Source organism: Prorops nasuta, unplaced genomic scaffold (assembly GCF_024137725.1).
Source record: "Prorops nasuta isolate Cenicafe-Biocafe unplaced genomic scaffold, Cenicafe_Pnas_1.2 PNAS00008, whole genome shotgun sequence".
NCBI lineage: Eukaryota > Metazoa > Arthropoda > Insecta > Hymenoptera > Bethylidae > Prorops > Prorops nasuta.
The window spans coordinates 4,982,744-5,002,165 of record NW_027116805.1 but is presented as its reverse complement, the minus strand read 5'-3'; the positions used below and the strand labels follow the sequence as shown (position 1 = coordinate 5,002,165).

Sequence of the window (19,422 nt, the reverse complement as noted above, 5' to 3'; positions counted from 1 at the left end):
TTAAATCTTAAATTTATAAACGTTACCTTTCCTCACATTACGTATTTGCAAGTGCATATAAGAAACAAGTGCTTGAATGAAATTTCTATACACACACGTCATTCATCCTACATTTACATAATATAAAAAAAAATGTCGAACTTTTCTCGCCAACATCTTTGTTCATTCGATCTTATAAATAGAAGAATAAAGATGGTAAGAAGCTACCAAAAACTATTCAATTTATCTTTCGTCTTATGAAAATGCATCACAAACCTAAAAAAGTTTAGCTGACGAAAACTCTTTTTTGTAACTAATTAATTGGTACAACAGTGTAGTCACCGAGCAATTAGACAGCACCCATTTTAAGAAGACCAGCTTGACTGCCTCGGCCAACACTAGCGTCCTCCAATGAGTCTAAGTCTAACGCGGACTCGATCATCGTTGTGTCCTGCAGGAATTTAAGTTTGGAGGCTGATAATGGTGCATTAACCACTACAGGAGGAATAGCAGACGTATCCAGTGCTGAAGAAACCATCATGGTTTGACGAGATGGCAACGGAGCGATTTCGTCAATGTCAATTGGTGATATATTAAGAGAGGCTAATGGTAATTCGTTGGTAACTAGCTGACTCACGCTGTTGGTGGTACTACCTACAATTAAAAAAAAGTTAGACAATGAAAATTTTTAAACCATTCGATAGATTTTTTATATAAAACTTGGCATAAACGAGAAACCAAAAAGAATATATTAATAGGCTTCTTCGTTTTATAATTCTACTTTCTACGAGTTTTTGAACCTGTAGAATGTAAACGTCCATAAAAAATAAAGACAAACATACTACCAAAGTGCATGTATTGCAGTTAAACGAACAAAATTGGAATTGAAAATAAATAAAAGAAACCTAATTTTCCGATCACTAGCATTAATGTGTGATATTAATCGGGAGACCATGGTCTATTGTTATTAGTTATAAAACCTGTAAACGAGGAGAAAAGACTAAAAATTAGTAAAGGTGATTAAAAGAAATCCAATACTTATCAATACTGTCGATTAATGTTAAATCATTCTCGTATTAATTTCTACAATCAGGGATGCTTCGTGAATAAGAAAACAGACTTACCAAACGGTACGCACTGAGCCCTCGATAATCGGACGTAATTTTAAACAACAGAGAAACACAGTTTATTGTAAAATGCATAGAAATTCGTTTAAATGCTACATTATATTAACCTAAATAACTCTTCTCAACAAAGAATCCCCATGTAAAACTAATGAGTATTCTTAATAATTGCAATGCAGTCTTATAATAGTTGAAAATGCTTTTCAAGCAAGCCTCTATACATTTAATTGGATGAAACCTGAAGTCTAATTTCTTAATATTTTTTTTCTGGATTTTGTTCATTAACATTCTTAAAATGTTCAAAGCTATCATTATCTAACAAATGATTTAGACGAGATATAACTAGATAGTAGTGGTGTTTTTCAGTGAGATTTAAGAAAAAAACTATTTGAACTGTACGAGGGCTAAATATCTTCATTATCGCTCAAAGAGGACATAACGTAACGTCCATTCAACAAATCATCCTCGGTAGCATCGCTGGGACAAAAAGAATTTTCCATATATCCTATATTATTGGTCAACGGTCCAGAACCGAATCTATTAACAACAAGTCCAATCGCAGCTTGCCCTATCATAGGAATTCCACCAGTTCCTAAAATTTTCGGTGGTAATAAACCTCTAGAGATGGGGTATTTGAAACCGTGATCGGAACACCGGAAATTATTGTTATATTTCATCGACTGTTGAGAATGGGAGGATCTTAATCGATCCTCTGAATAGCACTGAGGAAATTTTTGAAGATCCGGATAAGCTTGCTCAACTGGTTTGTATCTCAACGGATCTTCCGAGTATCTCTGTGGATATTTTTGAAGATCAACACGAAGTTTTTCCGCTCCCATGCACTGATCGTACATCAAATTGTTGTCAGAGCAACCGTGATACTCTTCCCTACATTTTTGTGAATATTTGTGGAAGCCTTCCTCGCACTTGCAAGGATATTTTTTTAGATCTGAATGTAATCCATCCGGTTCGTTAAATCGCGGAAGAGGAACTGGCTCTTGAGAATAATGCTGCATTGTGTACAGTGGTACATACGAGTCGCTGATGTACTGCCGCGAATATTCCGAAAGATTTTCCGGATAACGTGTTGGATGTCTCAGAAGCGATAACTCACCGTTTATAGATTCAAGCCTCGGCGAATGCTGACCGGCAAGATTATTCATTGATCCCGCAAGATCCGTATTCAAACTTGTTGAAATATTAATACCGTTTATCTGAGAAAAAAAAAATGAATTTCAGGGTGTCTCTTAAGAGATATAGAAAAATTGATTGTCATACCTGGGGTTGTACAATTTTAACCGTTCCATATGTTTTGTTGTTCGTAATTGTACTCTCGCTACCAGATCTCTCCTGTTCAGCACGAAACTCAGGCGTAACTATTCCTCTGCGATCTGAAAATAATGCCGTTAAATACATTTAGCCTGCTAATTTAACTCATACCAACTTGCTACTAGTTAAAAATGTACCAATCAAGCTAGGAGGTGCAGGTCCACAGAGTATGTAAAAACAATTACCACAAATATTTCCTTGACTATAAGGATTAAATGTTTCCTGTCCCCTCTTACTTGTAAAGGATCCTTTGATCTAATATAAGATAAACTACTTAATAGCAAATTCAAACTTGATTTAGGTATTAATGATTGAATATGTGGTCTATCTTACATCTTCATTAGTGGTTTGATTACTTGTTGTTAGGTATGTGTGAAAGCCAGCAAGACCAAGTATACACCAGACAGAAAAGAAACATATTACTCCAACAACAATACTGCCAGGAGATAATCTTACAGCTTCTAGAAATGGTTTATCATCCCTTGTAACTGCAATTGACAAGAATAAATAATGTTTTAATTGTAACTTTGAAATAGTTTGCTGAAGTCTATACTTCATACTTACGCATTATAAGGTGTGTAACAGCGCATGCGAATATAAAGACGCATAAAAATGCTAATGATAAAATAAAAGCATAAAAGTATCGATAATTTCTTCTACCTACACAATTACCAACCCATGGACAATGATGATCAAATCTTTCTAAAAATAATTAGATGAAATTTATATAAACTTTATTTATAAAAGTGGAAGAAATACTCAGATATCTCTTACTAACCTACACAATTATCGCATAGACTACAATGAGAGGCTCTTGGTGGTCGAAATATCTTACAAGTAAAACAGTACTTTAATTTAACTGGCTGTCCTCTGACCAAGATTTCTTTTGTCCTGGGTGGTGGTCTGTAAGTCTTTGCATTACCATTATTTGGAACTTCTAGAATAAAAAGAAAGGTTATAATTTTTCTAGTTAATATCAAGATTATAAATTAAGTTTAATAAATTGACCTATTTGTTTCTCAATATAAGCAGCTTCGTCTGGAGTTGCCCTGGGGATTACACCAGGGTCACTAAAACTTGTTCTAAACAATGCAGACATAACAAAAATAAATAATAAACCACCTATCACTGGTATTGCTGGTGTTATATGTACAGCCAGAAAAGGGCAGCTAAAATTAGATTTAAAATCTGACATATTTGTTTATTAAATAGAGGATAAATACAGGAAAATTATATTCTTACTCAAAAGCAAAGAATAATCCACTAGTTCCAGCAATGAGGCAAACAGTAACATAAAATACCCCTGTCTGGGGTGCCATCATTACTCTCCCATCGCAACAAAAGCGATTTCTTCCAGGGAACAATTCCCATTTTCTAGTCACATGTGGCATTTTTATGAATTTGGCAATTATTACCTAAATTTGGTTTTTGAAATGCAGATGGTTCTGCAAGTCCATCCAACTTTTGAGTATTATGCTAATATTTTTACAAAGATATTCATATTTCATTTTGATCACTTTTATACTTTGATTTACCTACGAAGAAAAGATTCTATTGAAAAAGAGCAAGTAATAGAGAAACACAATTAATCATTAAAGGAGAATCAATTAGAACAAAAATGAATCTAGATATAGAAAAATATTCAATTACTTACTAAATCAGAATCTTTCGAGTCCTTGATTTATATATATCGTGCTTGTTAATGAATTTATAAAGAATTTTGACCTCGGGTCAACTTAACCTAATTCTTTTGGATAGTTCACTTGTAGCCTTCGCCTTGAGAGAAGTCCGCGGCATCCTTGTGGTGCAAATGACCTTTCCCTGGTGGAATTCTTCTGACCAACTATTCGCAGCTACTTTACTCCATTAATATCATCTCCTTCCACTCCCCTAATTTCTTCAAATGATCACAACCGCGAGAGTTCACAAAACTGGAATAGCTACGAAAACTTAGTCCAAAAATTTAAAAATTGCTACTGATAATCTATTTATTAACTAAGTCAATGAACTAGTACCCAAAAGGCATTTTTTCCCAAAACAACTGGCCGTTTAGTGCTTAATTTCAGCGTTTAAATTTCTTAAGAGAAGTCGAGGTCATTATTCTTGAGGGAAGAATCATTCGACCACTCAATAACAAGGATGACAAGTCTCGAGTGTGACAGTAACACGTATATTTACACACAAGGAAAAGCCTGCTCTCTTCCCTCCTTCCTGATTACCCATCACAGGGCATTACCACTACCAGCAGTACACAGTACACACCAGCACCAGCAAGCGAGGCCCGAGGGTTTCTCGAATACTGCACCAACATCATCTAGCGGGGAATGTAAACAGCCCACGTGACCGAAAGTCACGTGACTAAACCGGGAAAACATTGGGTAGATTTAAAAAATTCACCTGGAAGAAAACATCAAAATTAGCAATTTTGCTCCTATTAAATAGGATTTAAATAAATGATTAAAAATAGAATAGCCTTGATAATTATAAATTATTTACAAAATAAATTTTCTACTAAATCCTGTATACATTTTGAAATGGAAAGAAAAAATTATTTATGCTGAGATTTACAATAATTAATTTTTCCAGAATTTGATTGGGTTAGTAATTATAAGATAAATAGTTGTCAGACGCAAAGAATAGTGATTTGAGAGGGGGTATGGTAAGGATTGTGCAGAGAAAAGACGGAAATTGGCGATCGCGAGCTAATAGATTCGAGTTGAAGGTTGAAGGGGTTTCCAGGAATTCGCGTGATTGTAGGAATGATCGGGGATTCGATTGCGCGGAGGAACTCTCGATTGATTATTTAGCGGTAGGAGGGTGTGCAAACGCCAACTTAACGCCCCCGTTACAAAATGGGTCGTCGACGCAATGCGGTACATACATCTGCGATGCACACATATCTTTCGCTTATTTACGTACGCACATACAATTCCATCTTACCATCATTTTCAACCTTTGCCAAAAAACGAGTTCGACCGAGAAAGTGAATTGATTTTTGTATAAATGTCTAAACCCATTCAAATAGTGAAAAAGAAACACACTGAAGAATTATATTCTAATTTTAAAAAATACTTTTGATAACGAAAATATTATTTTGCAGTATTCCGGCTAAGAATTCACGGGAGGATCAAATCTTTATGCTTAAAATAAACTGAATCAATATTTCGCGATACGATTGGGGAATGAGGGAGCAAGAGAGGGAAAGGGAGCGAATGATAGGAGAGAGGGTGGGGATGTGGCAGGGGCAAGAGAGGGACAGGTAAATGGGAAAAATTCAGATTGGTAAATAAAAAAATTGCTTGCAAAAAAAGGAATTAGAAAAATTTATGTGAGAAATGAAAAATCAAGATCTCAGGGATTCAGGGATGTCGATGGAGAGCCGGGTTTTCGTAGATTCGCGCGATTCGCATTCCTAGGTAAAAAGCAAGGTCGCGATAGACATGTTTGCGTGAATCGCGTGAATGATCATGGAGTAGGAGGAAGAGGACGGAAGGGAAGGAGATGCTGGTACAGAAAGAAGAAGAGAAGGAGGAAGAAAGAAAGGTTGCACTGGATTGCGTGGTAAGCAAGGGGATGACGGGAAAAGAAGAGGGGGTTGTAGAGGATTTAAGTGGGGATGGATAGGAGGTATGTAGTAGGAAAGAGTAGGGGTAGCTACAGCATATAGCGTATGTAGCAAAGGAAAGAAGTAGAGAAGCAGGCAAAGCAGCAGCTAAAGCAGTAACAGCAGCAGCACAGCAGCGCGGCAGAAATGGGAAAAGGAAGGGCTGGGAGGACGGAGAAGGATGAGGGGGTGGGGATTGCTTGTGAGTCGGGAAAAGGGTGGGGAGAAGGGGAATGAATCGGGCGCGGATGGACGGACAGACGCAAACGCTGAAATCAGCTCGGGCGATCGATGCGATAAATGGATGCGTGCGATTGGTAGCCAGGAAAATCGATGATGAACAGGGGGGCACCCTACCTAGCCAGCGAAAGCAGCACGGCTGCACCGCCGGAGAGGATGGAGCAAAGACCGAAATATCGATTTTTAGGCCCCTACGCGGCGGTTCGATGCTCATATCTGCCCCGTGTCCGCCAGTGAGCCTTTCAAAACACCGACTAACCCCGCTCTGCGATCACTCCCCAACTGCAAATTTCTCCGAAAGATTCCCAAACATCAAGAAAAACCGTTCTCTCGCTGCCTCGTCCATGTCATCAGGTATTTATTTATATCGTTCGTCTAACCTCCAGGATTAAATTCCGAAAAACCATCGCCACTCAATGTGCTCCAACCTGCCGTCAACGGTGTGTGTGTCGCCATTTCATTTAGAATCATCACAAAATATTCGGACAAAATATTTTGCTCGCTCAATTCGCTACACGCTGCTGATAATAACTGTGTGCTGTGTATGCTGTGTGTGATAAACAAAACGTGACACAACCCCGGTGCCTTCCCCTCCCCCCTTCAACGTTTTTTCTTTGTGGTGGGTTTCTTTCTCTGATACATTTTTCCAGTATTCTTAACCGATATCTCTCGTGTGAAAGTCAACACTGCTCTCCTTGTGACTCATCTCGAATCCCTGTGTTATGGCTTCTTAATTTTTTTTAGATTTTAGCTCAATTTTTAACTGGTACTAATTATATATGTGCTTCCATTTCCGGTCTTTGTGAAGATTCGAATGTTCATAGTGTATATTTATATTTTCTCATCTTTGTCTCAGAAATTGGGTTGTTTTGTAAGCAAGAATTCGCGCTATATTTCTGTTAGGATTGTTGTGCTTCCGTTTCCGGCTTACGAGTGCCGTCAATGATCGTTTGAGTAAAATTCTGCATTAGTTTTTTCTCGAATCCCCCGCCCGGGCTTTTGTTCAGTTTCCTACTTCGATCGACCGCAGCTTCTGTGCATTGTTTTCTCTTCTGACGAAAGATCTTTTCTTCTACACGAATATTTGTACGTTGTTTTATACAAGTAATAGCATTCTTTAGGTGTTTATGCAGTGAAAAGCTTTAAAACTTGCAAAACTATAAATTGCGATTTCCAAACATTTACCAGTCTGTAAATATTTCTACTTATTTTTACTGCTATCTTTTTTTCTCAGAGTGAAAATAATATTTTAGGGTTGAGTATGATGCCGTTGAGTTTTAAAAAGGTTTTTTTAGCCTCTTCCTTCGTAGAGTGAATCAGTGTGTACTTGCATGTGTGCATTTTTAGGAAAAATCGATATCGAGGAACGCGGAGGATCCTACAATAATGCTATTCGTAGTTTCGATCAATGAAGTGACTATATAATTCCAACCCTAGGGAATAGATTCCAATCGTTATTGAATACGAAACTTCAGCTTCGTCTCTTTCCATAAAATTCATATCGCTTTTTGCAAAATAAAAAATTGTTACGCTCTGCTCTCAGAGTTGGCCAAATATTCATATAAATAAAAAATAATTGTTTAATTAATATCATGGAAGCAACTAGCACTGTCGCGGATAACAAAACATGAATGTAAAATAACGTAATCATATTTCTCGTTTCTATGTTAATTAAAATCAATGTAAAACGACGATTTGGGGCGAATGTCAAAAAATGTATTAGTATAGAATTTCTTTAACGAATAGAAGTAACCTGTAGAAAGTTAATATATCGTCATTTTTTGGACTTTTAAATGAAATTGTTGTTAATTATGATGAATTGAATTTTTCAGGAAAAATGGCTATCGCAGCTTCGGAAAACTATCAACTGAAATGGCACAGTTATGGGGCACATCTGCATAGTTCCGTAGCAACGCTTCTCCATTCCGAATCCTTCGCTGATGTCCTGCTTGCCACATCCTGCGGCAGGCACGTGGCAGCCCATCGATTTGTTCTCGCAGCCTGCTCCTCATATCTCAGCCATATTTTTCAGACGTGCCATTTTGGAGCTAATACCAATGCTCCCATTATTGTGGTTCGTCCATAATTCTAATTAAACCCCCCTTCCTCCTGTGATCAAGGATTAAATTTTTAATCGCTCTCACTCTGCACGTCATTCAGGCTACCAATTGTTTCCTTTTCATTACCATCATTGGTTTAATTAAAAAATGAATACCCCACATTTATACATTAGTCGTTACAAATGATTATGTAAAAAGAGGGATGAATTTGTGTCCGGCGAGTATCTATCAAAGAAATAATAAATTTCAGGTATTGCCAACGGAGATTGGATACCGAACTCTGAAAATTCTGATCCAGTACATGTACAGTGGCGAGGCGACAGTGACGAATGACCAGTTGGAAGGTGTTCTGAAGGCTGGCGACATTTTGCGCGTCCGGGGATTATGGAGATCCAATATGGGCAGTAAGAAAGAAAACATTCAGTCGAACAATCAGAAAGTGGAGAGAGATAAAAAGGAGCAGCCCCCACTGACCGGACAAATTCAAAAGATTAAATTAGTCCAACCAACGTCTGAGAAAATCGTGGAAACAGCTCAACAGCCTGTCACGACTCAGAACTCTGTGAGTTCCCCGCAGAAAATAGTAGAGAGAAAATCTGTGGAGAAAGTCGATGAGAAAACGGCTGAACCTGAAACCAAAAAGGTCTTGGAGGAAACAAAAAATAATGAACAGAATAAGAATAAAGAAAATTTGGAGGCTAATGCAAAAAAGAGGAAAAGCGTTAGTGATGCGGATTCTGCTAAATCGCGAAGCGAAAGTGGCGATAACGTAAGATTTTAATTTTTAAAAACTAGAGCTTCGTTTCATCTCTGTTTTTATTTTAAACTATATTTATGTATTGCAATTACTCTGGAAAAACGTTTTTACTTATCAGTAAAAAAATTAATTTTTGCAGGCTGAATTAAATCTGGAGTTGTTGGTAAAAGACGAACCTATTGATTGGGAAGAGTCAATGGATCCATCAGAATCGCTAACGATAGATCATGAGATAGATATCAAACCTGTAAGTGAATTGTAAATATATTAATGTTTTATCTATTTGGTAAAATTCTGGTTTAAAATATAAAACATAGTACAGTACATAATTCTTACCAAGCAAATAAATATACCAGGAAGTTGAAGCATCAAAAAGCCTTTAGATTAATATTGCGATATATCATTGTCATATAAATATTATACTTTATTTAATCGTATAATTTATATAACTTAACCAGTCCCGTATAATCCTCAGGAAATCGTACACAGTGCAGATGAGGATGGTGACATGGAGGAGGAAGAATACACGCCGTTAACTTGTGATATGTGCAGTCAGACATTCAACAGACCTTCGGATTGGGTTCGTCATATAGAATTCACACATGCTGATATGACGGAAAATCGAAGAAGAAAACGAAAGGTAAATTCCATTTATACACTGTAAAAAAAACAAGTAAAATATAAAGTTTAAAAACTTGAAATATTATTGTGCTTACCTTTTATAATTTGCAGGGAGACGTGAATGACGATAGCAAAGATTTTCCACCATTGAAGTGTGATCTCTGTGGAAACATGTATCCCACACCACAGGAATGGGTACGTCACATACAAACTGAGCACACGGAAGAGCAGTTGGCATTGATGAATAATTCGGCACCACCAAAACCAAAGAGAGTCCATAGCCATCAGAAGCTTTGCAACATTTGTCAAAAAGTATTTCCAAGCCACGCGTCCATGGTGATTCATCAAAGGACGCACACCGGCGAAAAACCTTTTCTTTGTTCCTACTGTAAAAAGGGCTTCAATGTAAAAAGCAATTTGTTAAGGCATTTAAGGACACTGCATGACAAGTGTGTGCATCCTAGTCTTTATGGGAGCAACGGTAACAAGAACGCTTAATTATTTCTACGCCGTTGAACGATAATCGACGATCCGACAATTCGCAAATTGATTATTCCACGAAATTCGCTGGATTCTCCATAATTTCTTCATTTTCCTGTCAATCTCTACAATTTACCTAGTTTCAAGGTCATATTGATATCCACTAAAAGTCGATAGAACAGCTCTCGATCATTTTACAAACTCGTTAAATATCCCATGGATACTCTTAGGATAATCTTGCGAATTTTATTCTCTGTCCCTGAAAAAGACGGAGTTACATTATTTTCTTAAGTATTTCAGGACTAATCCTGCGCTTTTAAGAATTTTGAGAAGATAATCCAAGGTTTTAAAAACCAAAGAGGCTGATGAGCATTGCCAAAGTAATTTCGTTGCTATTGAAGCTTCATTAAAATGTAATGTAAAATACCAAAGATATATATGCACACACGTATAATGAGTATATGTGTGTATATTATACATCCATTTACTTACGGAGAGCTAGATCTTCATGTGAGCATGATTGGGTAACGACGATGAATGAAAAAATTATCACTTTTGGAGGTCCTCGCAATGGATACTTAGTATGTAAAGTAATGACTAAGATAAAATCAACATTTACTAAATAACACTAATTTCAATTAAGGATAACAGCAGTATAGGTAATAAAGATTAAGATTATGTGAGATCTAAATTATGTAAAATTTAACTGTATACTTCTAGGCTATTCCATCCATGGTAGCCCTCTTATTCCCCCTCAGCTCGTAAGTTAATTATGTATTTTTATATAACAGTAGCTTATACAAAGCAAAAAGGTGTATGAGGAATAAAATACGTACGATAGGTGAAGATTTGAATTTTACTTAGGATCTAGTACTTAAGGATAACTCGTAATTCAGAAATTTACCAAAAAGTTTTTGGGAAAATATATTCAGTTCTTCTTACATATAAAAAAGTGCGATATTATCAAAAATACTGTCACAGTCTATGAAAATAGTAATGGTGTAATCCTTAAAGAAAAAACAGATTATAACATTTTATGCTGTTAATCATGATTACATCACTTTACTATGAAATAATAGTGTCAATTCCACGTTGCGTTGATACTGTGACGAGCCAAATAACTTTTAAATGTAAAATTTAAATAATATATTATCTTAAAAGTATTTCCTTGATTCTTGCCTTACTCGTACCTCAGAATCGCTGTTAAATAACTAACTTTTCTTCATCAAAAAAATACTATGTATCTAAAAACTGCAAATAATTTACGTGAGTCATCACTTTACGTAGACTTAAATGATATATATATATATATACTAATTAGTATTGAAAAGGCACTAATTCACTTAAAATTCTAGTTGTTCTCTTCTTCATCATCTATCTTAGGTGCAAGATAATATCTAATATGTCCAATGTCTCCAATCTTATATTCACAAACCAGAGGAACATCATTGGACATAGATAATTGTACTTGGTTGCAGAGAGGAGTTGCTTTAATGAAGCAATTTAAGTAACGGCATGAGAATGTCAATTTTACTGGCTCCTGCATATTTACTGTCACTGCTTCCTCTTCATTATCCGCATCTGCTGTTTGTGCCAATTTCACATTAGCTAGAAACCAAAATTAATAATTATTAAGATATAGAATAATTTAAGCATGGTTCAAATAAAATCCTTCTTATCATTAGGTAAAAAAGTATTTTTTTCACAATAAAAGCTTCAAAAATAATTTAGTGTCCTTTCTCTGTCTATTTTAAATTAAATGCATAGTTATAATAGTACTATATCATTCAAGGTCAGTTATGATACAAGATATACATATAAACACTGGTTTGACCTTCTTCAAATGCTACATATACTAAGTCAAAGAATCATAGATCTCTGTAAATTAGTAAGCTAATAACTCTTGTGGTAGAAGTATCATTTCAATATGCTAGGACAACATTTTAAGGTGTTCACAGTGAATGTAAGTACTACCAAATTATTTTGCCCTATTTTTTTAATAGTGAAATAATGTACATAAAACAAAAAAAAATTAATGAAAACAGATAGTTACCAGATCCATAATCACCAGTCGCTGTGAATTTAATTCCTTCTTTGGAACAAGCAAAAGTGATTGATTCACCAAATTGACTTAGATCTCTGCATATACGAGCAAATTCCTGAGATGGCATTTTTACAACACAGGAATATGAAGTTTCCTAAAGAAAAATGAAATTTTTCAGTAAGAGGGATAGGTTTAACTTTAACTTAAAAAAATAGGTGAGACAAATTATGTATGATTCTCACAGGAATGCCAAGATGTTCTTGGTCCATGTTAATAAGTTTCATGTCATATTCAGCGAGTTTTTCTTTATTCGGTGATTCAAATGTGAATACAATGGATTCTGGATTATCCCAGGCCTTCAAGGTCACCGTATCATCGGCACCGGCACATCGTAGGATTTTTGACATGCTGCGAAATAGTATAGAAATTTTTAGACCTCGTTATATAATTAAATCTCTCTTTCGTACTAGAAATTAATAACAAGTAAAAATAGAAAAATAGATAATAACAAAAGGACCAACATAAGCCCGGAGATGGTCTTCGAGAATAAATAAAGTATCTATTCTTCCTCGTAGCTTCCAATCGTAATTCTACTAATTTTTGAAGTAAAGTTCAAATAATCCTTTGTCTGCGTAATTATAAACAGCATTTGTTTTTAAGCAAAATCTAAATCATTTTTTAAATAGAAATTTTGTATAAAATGACGTATCGTAAAATTTTCCTGGTCATGATCAACCGGCATTAGCTGAAAACGTGCGGTTTCTTTGTTCGTTGGATGAATATAACCTAGAAATTCTGGAAAAGAAGCATTACTACACTTACCAAGGGATGCTCATACCCATGGACAGATTTCTGTCACACCTGTATTTGTCGAAACCATCGCTCCTTAGATTTAAGGAGACCAAGGAAACGTGGGCATTGTCCATGGCTTGCACTTGAATCCCAGAATCCGAACATTCAAAAGTCGCCTCTGTCAAAAGGTCCTTAACAGCATCCAGGACTTTCTTCAGAATAGCGCTCTGGATCAAACGTGCCTCGAACATTTTTCCAAAATCCTTAAGAGACTTTTCCCGCAGATATATAACTTAACCGTTCGATAAATCGCGATTTTCTAGGAACAGGGACGCGACGGTTCACTTTTAACAGATATACTTGATTTCAGAGCGTTGAGCCGTGATATTAACCGCGCTTTCTTACCGCCTAAATTTACCGGAAATAGATGGCTCCCGCTTATGACTGCCGAGTGGCGCGATAGATATCAAATTTTCAAACGAAAATCAGTCGAAAGAAAAGGAATCACTGTTAACTTGCTGCTTGTGTTACAATAAGTTGAAAATAAAAAATATTTTTTCTTTCTAATGTGCCGCACTATTAAAATAATACATCGGTAAAAAATAAACTTAAAAATTTCTTATAATTCCTTAGAATTAACGCAGCTTAATAAATCACTCATTTTTTTCCATGAGAATATTTTTTATTAAAAGAATTGTACCTTAAAACAGTATGAATGCTTTTATAAATAAGACCAAGTCGGGTGGAATGAACAATGATGAATAATTTACAGGAAAATTATTAATTTTAACGACGATTAAATTGACTTTTTTTATACACTATGTATATAACATTACGTATACACGAGCGCGATCAGGCGCAATACTGTCGTAATAGAAATAAAATTTAAGACTAAAATAATTGCATTAATAATTGCTTAAATGCATCAATGCAATGTGTTTTTTCATTTCAAATACAGTCTTACGTTATTCAGCAATAATGACTAATATTTACAATTCCATGCACATACGTACAGTTTCATAAAACTAAATCATTCTTTTAGATTCTTCTCAGTCTATTAATATTAAAAGATTATATCACTCGCCATATCCTCCAACTGGTTAAATACATGATCAAGTGGCTGAAAAGTAAGAAGTATCTCGATTACAAATTATTTCTTCATGCAACAAAATTGATCATTTGATTCAATGAAAAAAGCTTACATCAGTCGCTTCATTTTCTTTGGAATCCTGTTGTTTTTTACCGTGCAGTAATATGCTGTTTTGAATACCGTTGTCAATTTCATCATCATCGTCTTCATCATCATCATCGTCTTCGTCATCTTCATCCCTTGGCTCATCATCGTCATCGTCATCATCATCATCATCGTCCTCATCGTCATCATTATCAATTTCATCTTCCATCGGAAAATCAGGAGACGTATCCATATCAAAATAATCCTCCGGTTCTTCTTTAATTTCTGTCAACAGCAAAACTGATTCTTCCGTAACATTTTTCTTTGGAACGTCCGATGTGGAAGCCGCCTTCTCGTAGCTTTCAGCCGTTTCCGGAATCGGTAAAGGGTTTGCGACTTCCGTCGTCTTGCTTTTAGATTTATCATTATCGTCCACAGGATTCTCTGTAAATGGCTTCTCTAATGATTTCTCACTCGACACCGATTTCTGATCCTTCTGTTCGCCCTTGCCGCTCTTCAAATCCGACTTCTGCTCGTCTTTACCGCTTTTCGCGTTAGGTTTCTGTTCGTCTTTGACCTTCTTCAAGTTCGGCTTTTGTTCACCCGGCAAGCAAGTGTTTCCACGCTGTCTTCGGAAACGAACTATAATACTTCTGGTGTCCCACATTAAATTATGAGCTTGCTTGTATGCAGAGATTGACTCTTCCACAGAATTATATCTTATAAATGCATATCTAAAATGGAAACGATATAACTGAGTTAGTAGCTAATCAACTGGTTAAAATAATTAATTAATATTCAGTACCGGGTATTCCTCATTTTTTGCGCGAATCCAACATCTACGCGAACAGCTGTTGGAAATTTAGTTTTAACCTCACTAACGTTTACGGATTCTGGCAAATTTCCAATGTAAAGAGTGTAAGGATCTATTTCATCGGGCATGGGATTATCCTCATCTCTTAAGGACTTTCTTTCGGCTGTTAAATGGCCAACGCCAAAAGGAATTTTTTCTAATTCTCTAATAGCTTCATCTATATTGACATTCTCTGCCATTTGAATGAAACAATAACGGGGACCACTGGGACTCTGAAAATGTATGTTTTGTATTCCAGGGTGGTAAGCTCTTACAATTTCTTTATTAAGATCTGGATCTGGAAATTTTATTATTAAGCTTTGAGCTTTGATAGCTTTAGTATATTCATTCTCAATTGCAAGGGCTTTCTCTGCATCATCTTGGTTCCAAGGACGACTAGGATAACACAGAGACATTGGCTTTCTCTGTTTAAGCTTTTTTGTAAAGACTTCCTCCTAAAATCATCAGTTTTATTGTAGAATTACAAGGACAATGGATATTTTATAAATTGCCAATACCTTCTTAATATTAGTAGCAGAATCATCCCTGTGTCTCTCAGTCACTATACTAGAAGCAATGGAAGTCATAGGATTTGGAAGAGCAACAGGTATGTGATTAATAATTGCACCACTTGCAGATGTGACATAATTGTTTCGTTGCCAATCCAATCCAAGAGTATTGGTCAAAGCTGCACCAAAATATGCTGCTTGATCAAATTGGTGCTGAGATTGGTCATATCTTGCTAATCTTCTATTTTTACGATGATAATTATTTCTATGAGGGTATATAGTGTTCCTGTTATGAGAGAATCTATCTCGTCGGTTAAAACTAGGTCTTATAGATAAGTCTCTTTGAAAAGCATTAGCAGTAATCTCACGTGGGGCTTGAGGAGGTAGAGTAGAGGTTTGAGGAGTTATCCATTGCCATGGAGGTGGGGGTGGATGAGGTGTAGTCCATGTTTGAATAGGAGTAACTTGGGCAGTAGGGACAGCTCGAAATATATGAGGAGGTGGAGGAATTGTGTTTGCAGGTGGTGGCATAGGAGGTAAAGGTGGTTGACCCGGTAGTGGCTGAGAAATTGCTGAAGCAGTTGCAGTAGCTGATGAATAGCTGCCATAACTAGTATCATATCCATATGCAACAGATTCTTGGTGATCACAACTTCTATTGCTTAAATCTCCATTTTTCTCTGTCTAAAATAAGAAATTAATATAAAAATTAAAAAGAAATAATAAGTTTTTTAAGCTACAACGATCTTAATGTATTTAATACCAAATGTTTATCTTAATGTTACACTTTGCTTACAAAAATATTTCAAATGTTTACATGTTAACCTATAAATGTAAGGAATTCAAGATTGTGTTACAGTCATTAATGATCTATGAACTAAATACTTACCGAGCGTTTCATGCTGCATATGTGATTTCTACTAAATGCTTCAAAACCATGAAAACTTTTTCAAATAATAGAGTAGATTCATTCTATAAAGAATTCGATAAAAAATGATACAAAGTATCAGAAGCCATCGGCTTAATTAAGGACGCGTTCCAGTTGGCGTTTACAATGTCCGGAACTACATATTTTGTGTTACACAAACTATATATTCAGTAAGCCTGTTAAACGCCAACTGGAACGCTTTTAAAAATGACATGAGTGATGGTACATTTGTGATCGAAATTTACAGTATAAGTGACGTAGATTATACATTTAAAGGATTTAAGTAAGCGTCTAATAAGTTTTAAATACGATGGCTATTGAAATAATGGAAATAAATATGTATATGTATACATTTAATTAAGTAAAATTAACAATTGGTTGACAGTGACAGCCTACATAAAAGTTTATACAAACTAGGACCGGAAGTACTACACTATTATATTGGACCATTTTTGCTAAATAAAAAAGTATAGCAAGCAAAGCTGCCCTTTATAAATATCGAGATGTTTGAGAACTTTTTATCCGTTTTAATATAAAATAAGAATTATATGAAGTACTTACATATAAATAATTTTAAAATTAAATCTTGATTAAAATATTTGTAAGTCAATTTAAGTAAACTTTTTTTGAGTTCATTTCGCCAAATATGGTACTTACTATACCCATCGTGATACAGATATAGTACATACATACATATACATTTATAGAAAAGAAAAAAAATGAGATTTGAGATAGTAGCACTATATAATAAAATCATTTCAAATGTATGAAATCATAATTATTGTGTCAAGGAAAAAATTAGGTATCGTGGAATCTGGTGTATTTTTTTTGTCAATAGTTAAAATTTTTATTTAATTGGTTGATGGTGAGAAAGAAGGAGACAAGAAGACACAGACGCGTTGGTGTGCTTCAGGAGGGCTGGGCTTGGTAAGGCTGTGTTAGGTCGGTTAGCTCTCTATAGCACTTAAAAGTGAGAAGGAGAGAAGGATTTCCAATTCCAAGTGACAATTTTGCCGACAGATGCCCTTGTTGGTGTTCACTGCATTCACCGATTGAACGTTTATACGTGTAACTGTGACATGGCTACAAGTAATACTGAAGAAGTCGAGGTAATTCTAAATTCCTGATCAATCCTATTTGAAACAGTAAAGTTTTTATACGATCGGACAGATTTTCATTGACTGTTTAAATCATTTTTTATAAAACTTAAATTCCATGCATCAGCATGGTTCCATTCATCAACCCCCCTCTGACACTTAATTTCCAGATTTCTCTTACATATCGTATTCAATGTTTCTCTGTAATTATCAATTTTTTCTCTAAAGGAATTCTTGAAGAACATTCCCGAAAAACATAGTTAAAAAGGCAAAATTTTGTTTGAATCGCCTGCTCACAATTTACTTTCCCTGCTTCTGTGTGGCAAGTTAGGCACAGGCGGCACAGCTTGTGAAGATTTAGTTGTGTGCAAGCTTGCCCTATACTAAACTGTAGAATTGTAGGGTATCGTACGAAAGAAGTTAGCCAACATGCACACGAGTCAATTGTTAATTTCAGTAAAATGTTTTCACTTTTGTTTTTACAGTAATCATTTTTAGTGGTTAGAACTAACATTGATAGCTATGGTATAGCTATTTTTGTTTTGGAAAAAATTAAAGCATTCTTAATGCAGCAGGATTTAAGTTTTTTCACATTTTTAGGAAATTGAGAGGAAGGAGCAAGAAGCTGCAACATTTGATGAGTTTCCACCAGAGGTGCTTATTAAGCATCCTTTGCAGAATACTTGGACATTATGGTATTATGAAAATGATAGAAGTAAAAGTTGGGAAGAGAATCAGCGTGAAATAACTAGCTTTGATACGGCTGAAGATTTCTGGAGGTATATAGTTTTAAATAATGTTACATTTACCAAATATTATTTTTATTCTGCAATAATAATTATATGAATGTTAATTTTTGACAGCTTGTACAATCACATAAAATTGGCTTCAGAGCTTAGACAAGGCAGTGATTATAGTATGTTTAAGCAAGGCATTCGACCTATGTGGGAGGATGATGCTAATAAATGTGGAGGTAGATGGTTGATTAGTTTAGAAAAAAAGCAGAGAACATCAGATCTAGACCGGTTTTGGTTAGAGATATTACTTTGCATGATTGGAGAAGCTTTTAATGAATACTCAGATGACGTATGTGGCGCAGTAGTAAATGTTAGGACAAAAGGAGATAAACTTGGTGTCTGGACGTCAAATGCCAATAGTGAAGATGGTGTTATGGAAATAGGGTGAGTGCAAAACTTTCAATCAATTAATTCATACTATGCTATTATATTATTGACTTTACTATTTTTTTGTAGGCGTAAGCTTAAAGAAAGATTGAGAATTACACCAAAGTTAAAAATAAATTATGAAGTCCATAAAGATACTATGATAAAATCTGGAAGTCAAACGAAAACTACCTACACCGTTTAGAAAGATTGAAATTTATTTAATTATTTCTAATTTGGCATAAAAAACTTGATTGTCAAAACCTCTTGTTACTTAAAATTTAGTTGGTCTGTTCAGAAAAAGTATCAATCTTTGTTACATATCTGCTCAAGAGAAAAATATTTCAAAGTCTGAATTGGCTAGTTGCAAAATTTACGAATTTTAATTATTTGAAAAATGAATAGATCAATTAATAAGTAATTAAGAGAGAGAGAGAGAGAGAGAGAGAGAGAGAGAGAGAGAGTAGACACAAATATTACATTTACAGAAGGTTTAAACAATTAAATATCTTGCAAAGATAATTCTTGAACAAAAAGCAGGCTGCTGTATTTTCCTATGGATAATAAAATAAAATTTATTAATGGTACATTATTTATAGTTTTTTTTTCTACTGGATTAAATGATTTATGAGTTTTTCATATCTTTGTTTTATTATCAAGTTTGAGAC

General features: G+C 35.1%; 5 protein-coding genes across 10 annotated transcripts; 2 read left to right on the top strand and 3 right to left on the bottom strand.

Annotated features, from left to right (window-relative positions):
* Positions 1 to 319: 319 nt before the first annotated feature.
* On the bottom strand, positions 320 to 5,521 carry app (Palmitoyltransferase app). Of its 3 annotated transcripts, none has more exons than XM_066730450.1 (11): positions 5,373 to 5,482; positions 4,087 to 4,829; positions 3,675 to 3,967; positions 3,441 to 3,601; positions 3,211 to 3,369; positions 2,997 to 3,134; positions 2,766 to 2,920; positions 2,570 to 2,687; positions 2,382 to 2,494; positions 2,218 to 2,317; positions 320 to 633 (listed from the first exon to the last, which is right to left on the bottom strand). In XM_066730450.1, the coding sequence occupies exons 3-11, from the start codon at positions 3,821 to 3,823 to the stop codon at positions 329 to 331; spliced, it is 1,398 nt and encodes a 465-aa protein (XP_066586547.1). In that variant the 5' UTR covers positions 3,824 to 3,967; positions 4,087 to 4,829; positions 5,373 to 5,482; the 3' UTR covers positions 320 to 328. The 3 variants fall into 3 exon arrangements, with proteins under 3 accessions (XP_066586547.1, XP_066586545.1, XP_066586546.1); XM_066730448.1 differs by lacking the exon at positions 320 to 633 and having other exon boundaries at positions 1,107 to 2,317; positions 4,087 to 4,372; positions 4,448 to 4,829; positions 5,373 to 5,521; XM_066730449.1 differs by lacking the exon at positions 320 to 633 and having other exon boundaries at positions 1,107 to 2,317; positions 4,087 to 4,363; positions 4,448 to 4,829; positions 5,373 to 5,521.
* Positions 5,522 to 6,288: 767 nt separating this feature from the next.
* On the top strand, positions 6,289 to 10,947 carry LOC136775563 (zinc finger and BTB domain-containing protein 14-like). 2 transcript variants are annotated; one of them, XM_066730451.1, is made up of 6 exons: positions 6,289 to 6,630; positions 8,109 to 8,350; positions 8,587 to 9,105; positions 9,233 to 9,340; positions 9,569 to 9,733; positions 9,826 to 10,947. In XM_066730451.1, exons 1-6 carry the CDS (start codon positions 6,483 to 6,485, stop codon positions 10,210 to 10,212), a joined length of 1,569 nt encoding a protein of 522 aa, XP_066586548.1. In that variant the 5' UTR covers positions 6,289 to 6,482; the 3' UTR covers positions 10,213 to 10,947. The 2 variants fall into 2 exon arrangements, with proteins under 2 accessions (XP_066586548.1, XP_066586549.1); XM_066730452.1 differs by lacking the exon at positions 6,289 to 6,630 and adding an exon at positions 6,701 to 6,895.
* A 155-nt stretch (positions 10,948 to 11,102) lies between these two features.
* Positions 11,103 to 13,437, bottom strand: PCNA (Proliferating cell nuclear antigen). The gene is made up of 4 exons (XM_066730461.1): positions 13,061 to 13,437; positions 12,481 to 12,646; positions 12,248 to 12,392; positions 11,103 to 11,802 (listed from the first exon to the last, which is right to left on the bottom strand). The coding sequence occupies exons 1-4, from the start codon at positions 13,279 to 13,281 to the stop codon at positions 11,546 to 11,548; spliced, it is 789 nt and encodes a 262-aa protein (XP_066586558.1). The 5' UTR covers positions 13,282 to 13,437; the 3' UTR covers positions 11,103 to 11,545.
* On the top strand, positions 12,058 to 19,230 carry LOC136775568 (eukaryotic translation initiation factor 4E-like). Of its 3 annotated transcripts, none has more exons than XM_066730462.1 (4): positions 12,058 to 12,157; positions 18,192 to 18,370; positions 18,455 to 18,772; positions 18,845 to 19,230. In XM_066730462.1, the coding sequence occupies exons 1-4, from the start codon at positions 12,122 to 12,124 to the stop codon at positions 18,957 to 18,959; spliced, it is 648 nt and encodes a 215-aa protein (XP_066586559.1). In that variant the 5' UTR covers positions 12,058 to 12,121; the 3' UTR covers positions 18,960 to 19,230. The 3 variants fall into 3 exon arrangements, with proteins under 3 accessions (XP_066586559.1, XP_066586560.1, XP_066586561.1); XM_066730463.1 differs by lacking the exon at positions 12,058 to 12,157 and adding an exon at positions 17,339 to 17,603; XM_066730464.1 differs by lacking the exon at positions 12,058 to 12,157 and adding an exon at positions 17,986 to 18,116.
* On the bottom strand, positions 13,710 to 16,613 carry Pof (Painting of fourth). The gene is made up of 5 exons (XM_066730447.1): positions 16,456 to 16,613; positions 15,576 to 16,250; positions 15,010 to 15,512; positions 14,233 to 14,938; positions 13,710 to 14,150 (listed from the first exon to the last, which is right to left on the bottom strand). Exons 1-5 carry the CDS (start codon positions 16,465 to 16,467, stop codon positions 14,094 to 14,096), a joined length of 1,953 nt encoding a protein of 650 aa, XP_066586544.1. The 5' UTR covers positions 16,468 to 16,613; the 3' UTR covers positions 13,710 to 14,093.
* Positions 19,231 to 19,422: the final 192 nt, after the last annotated feature.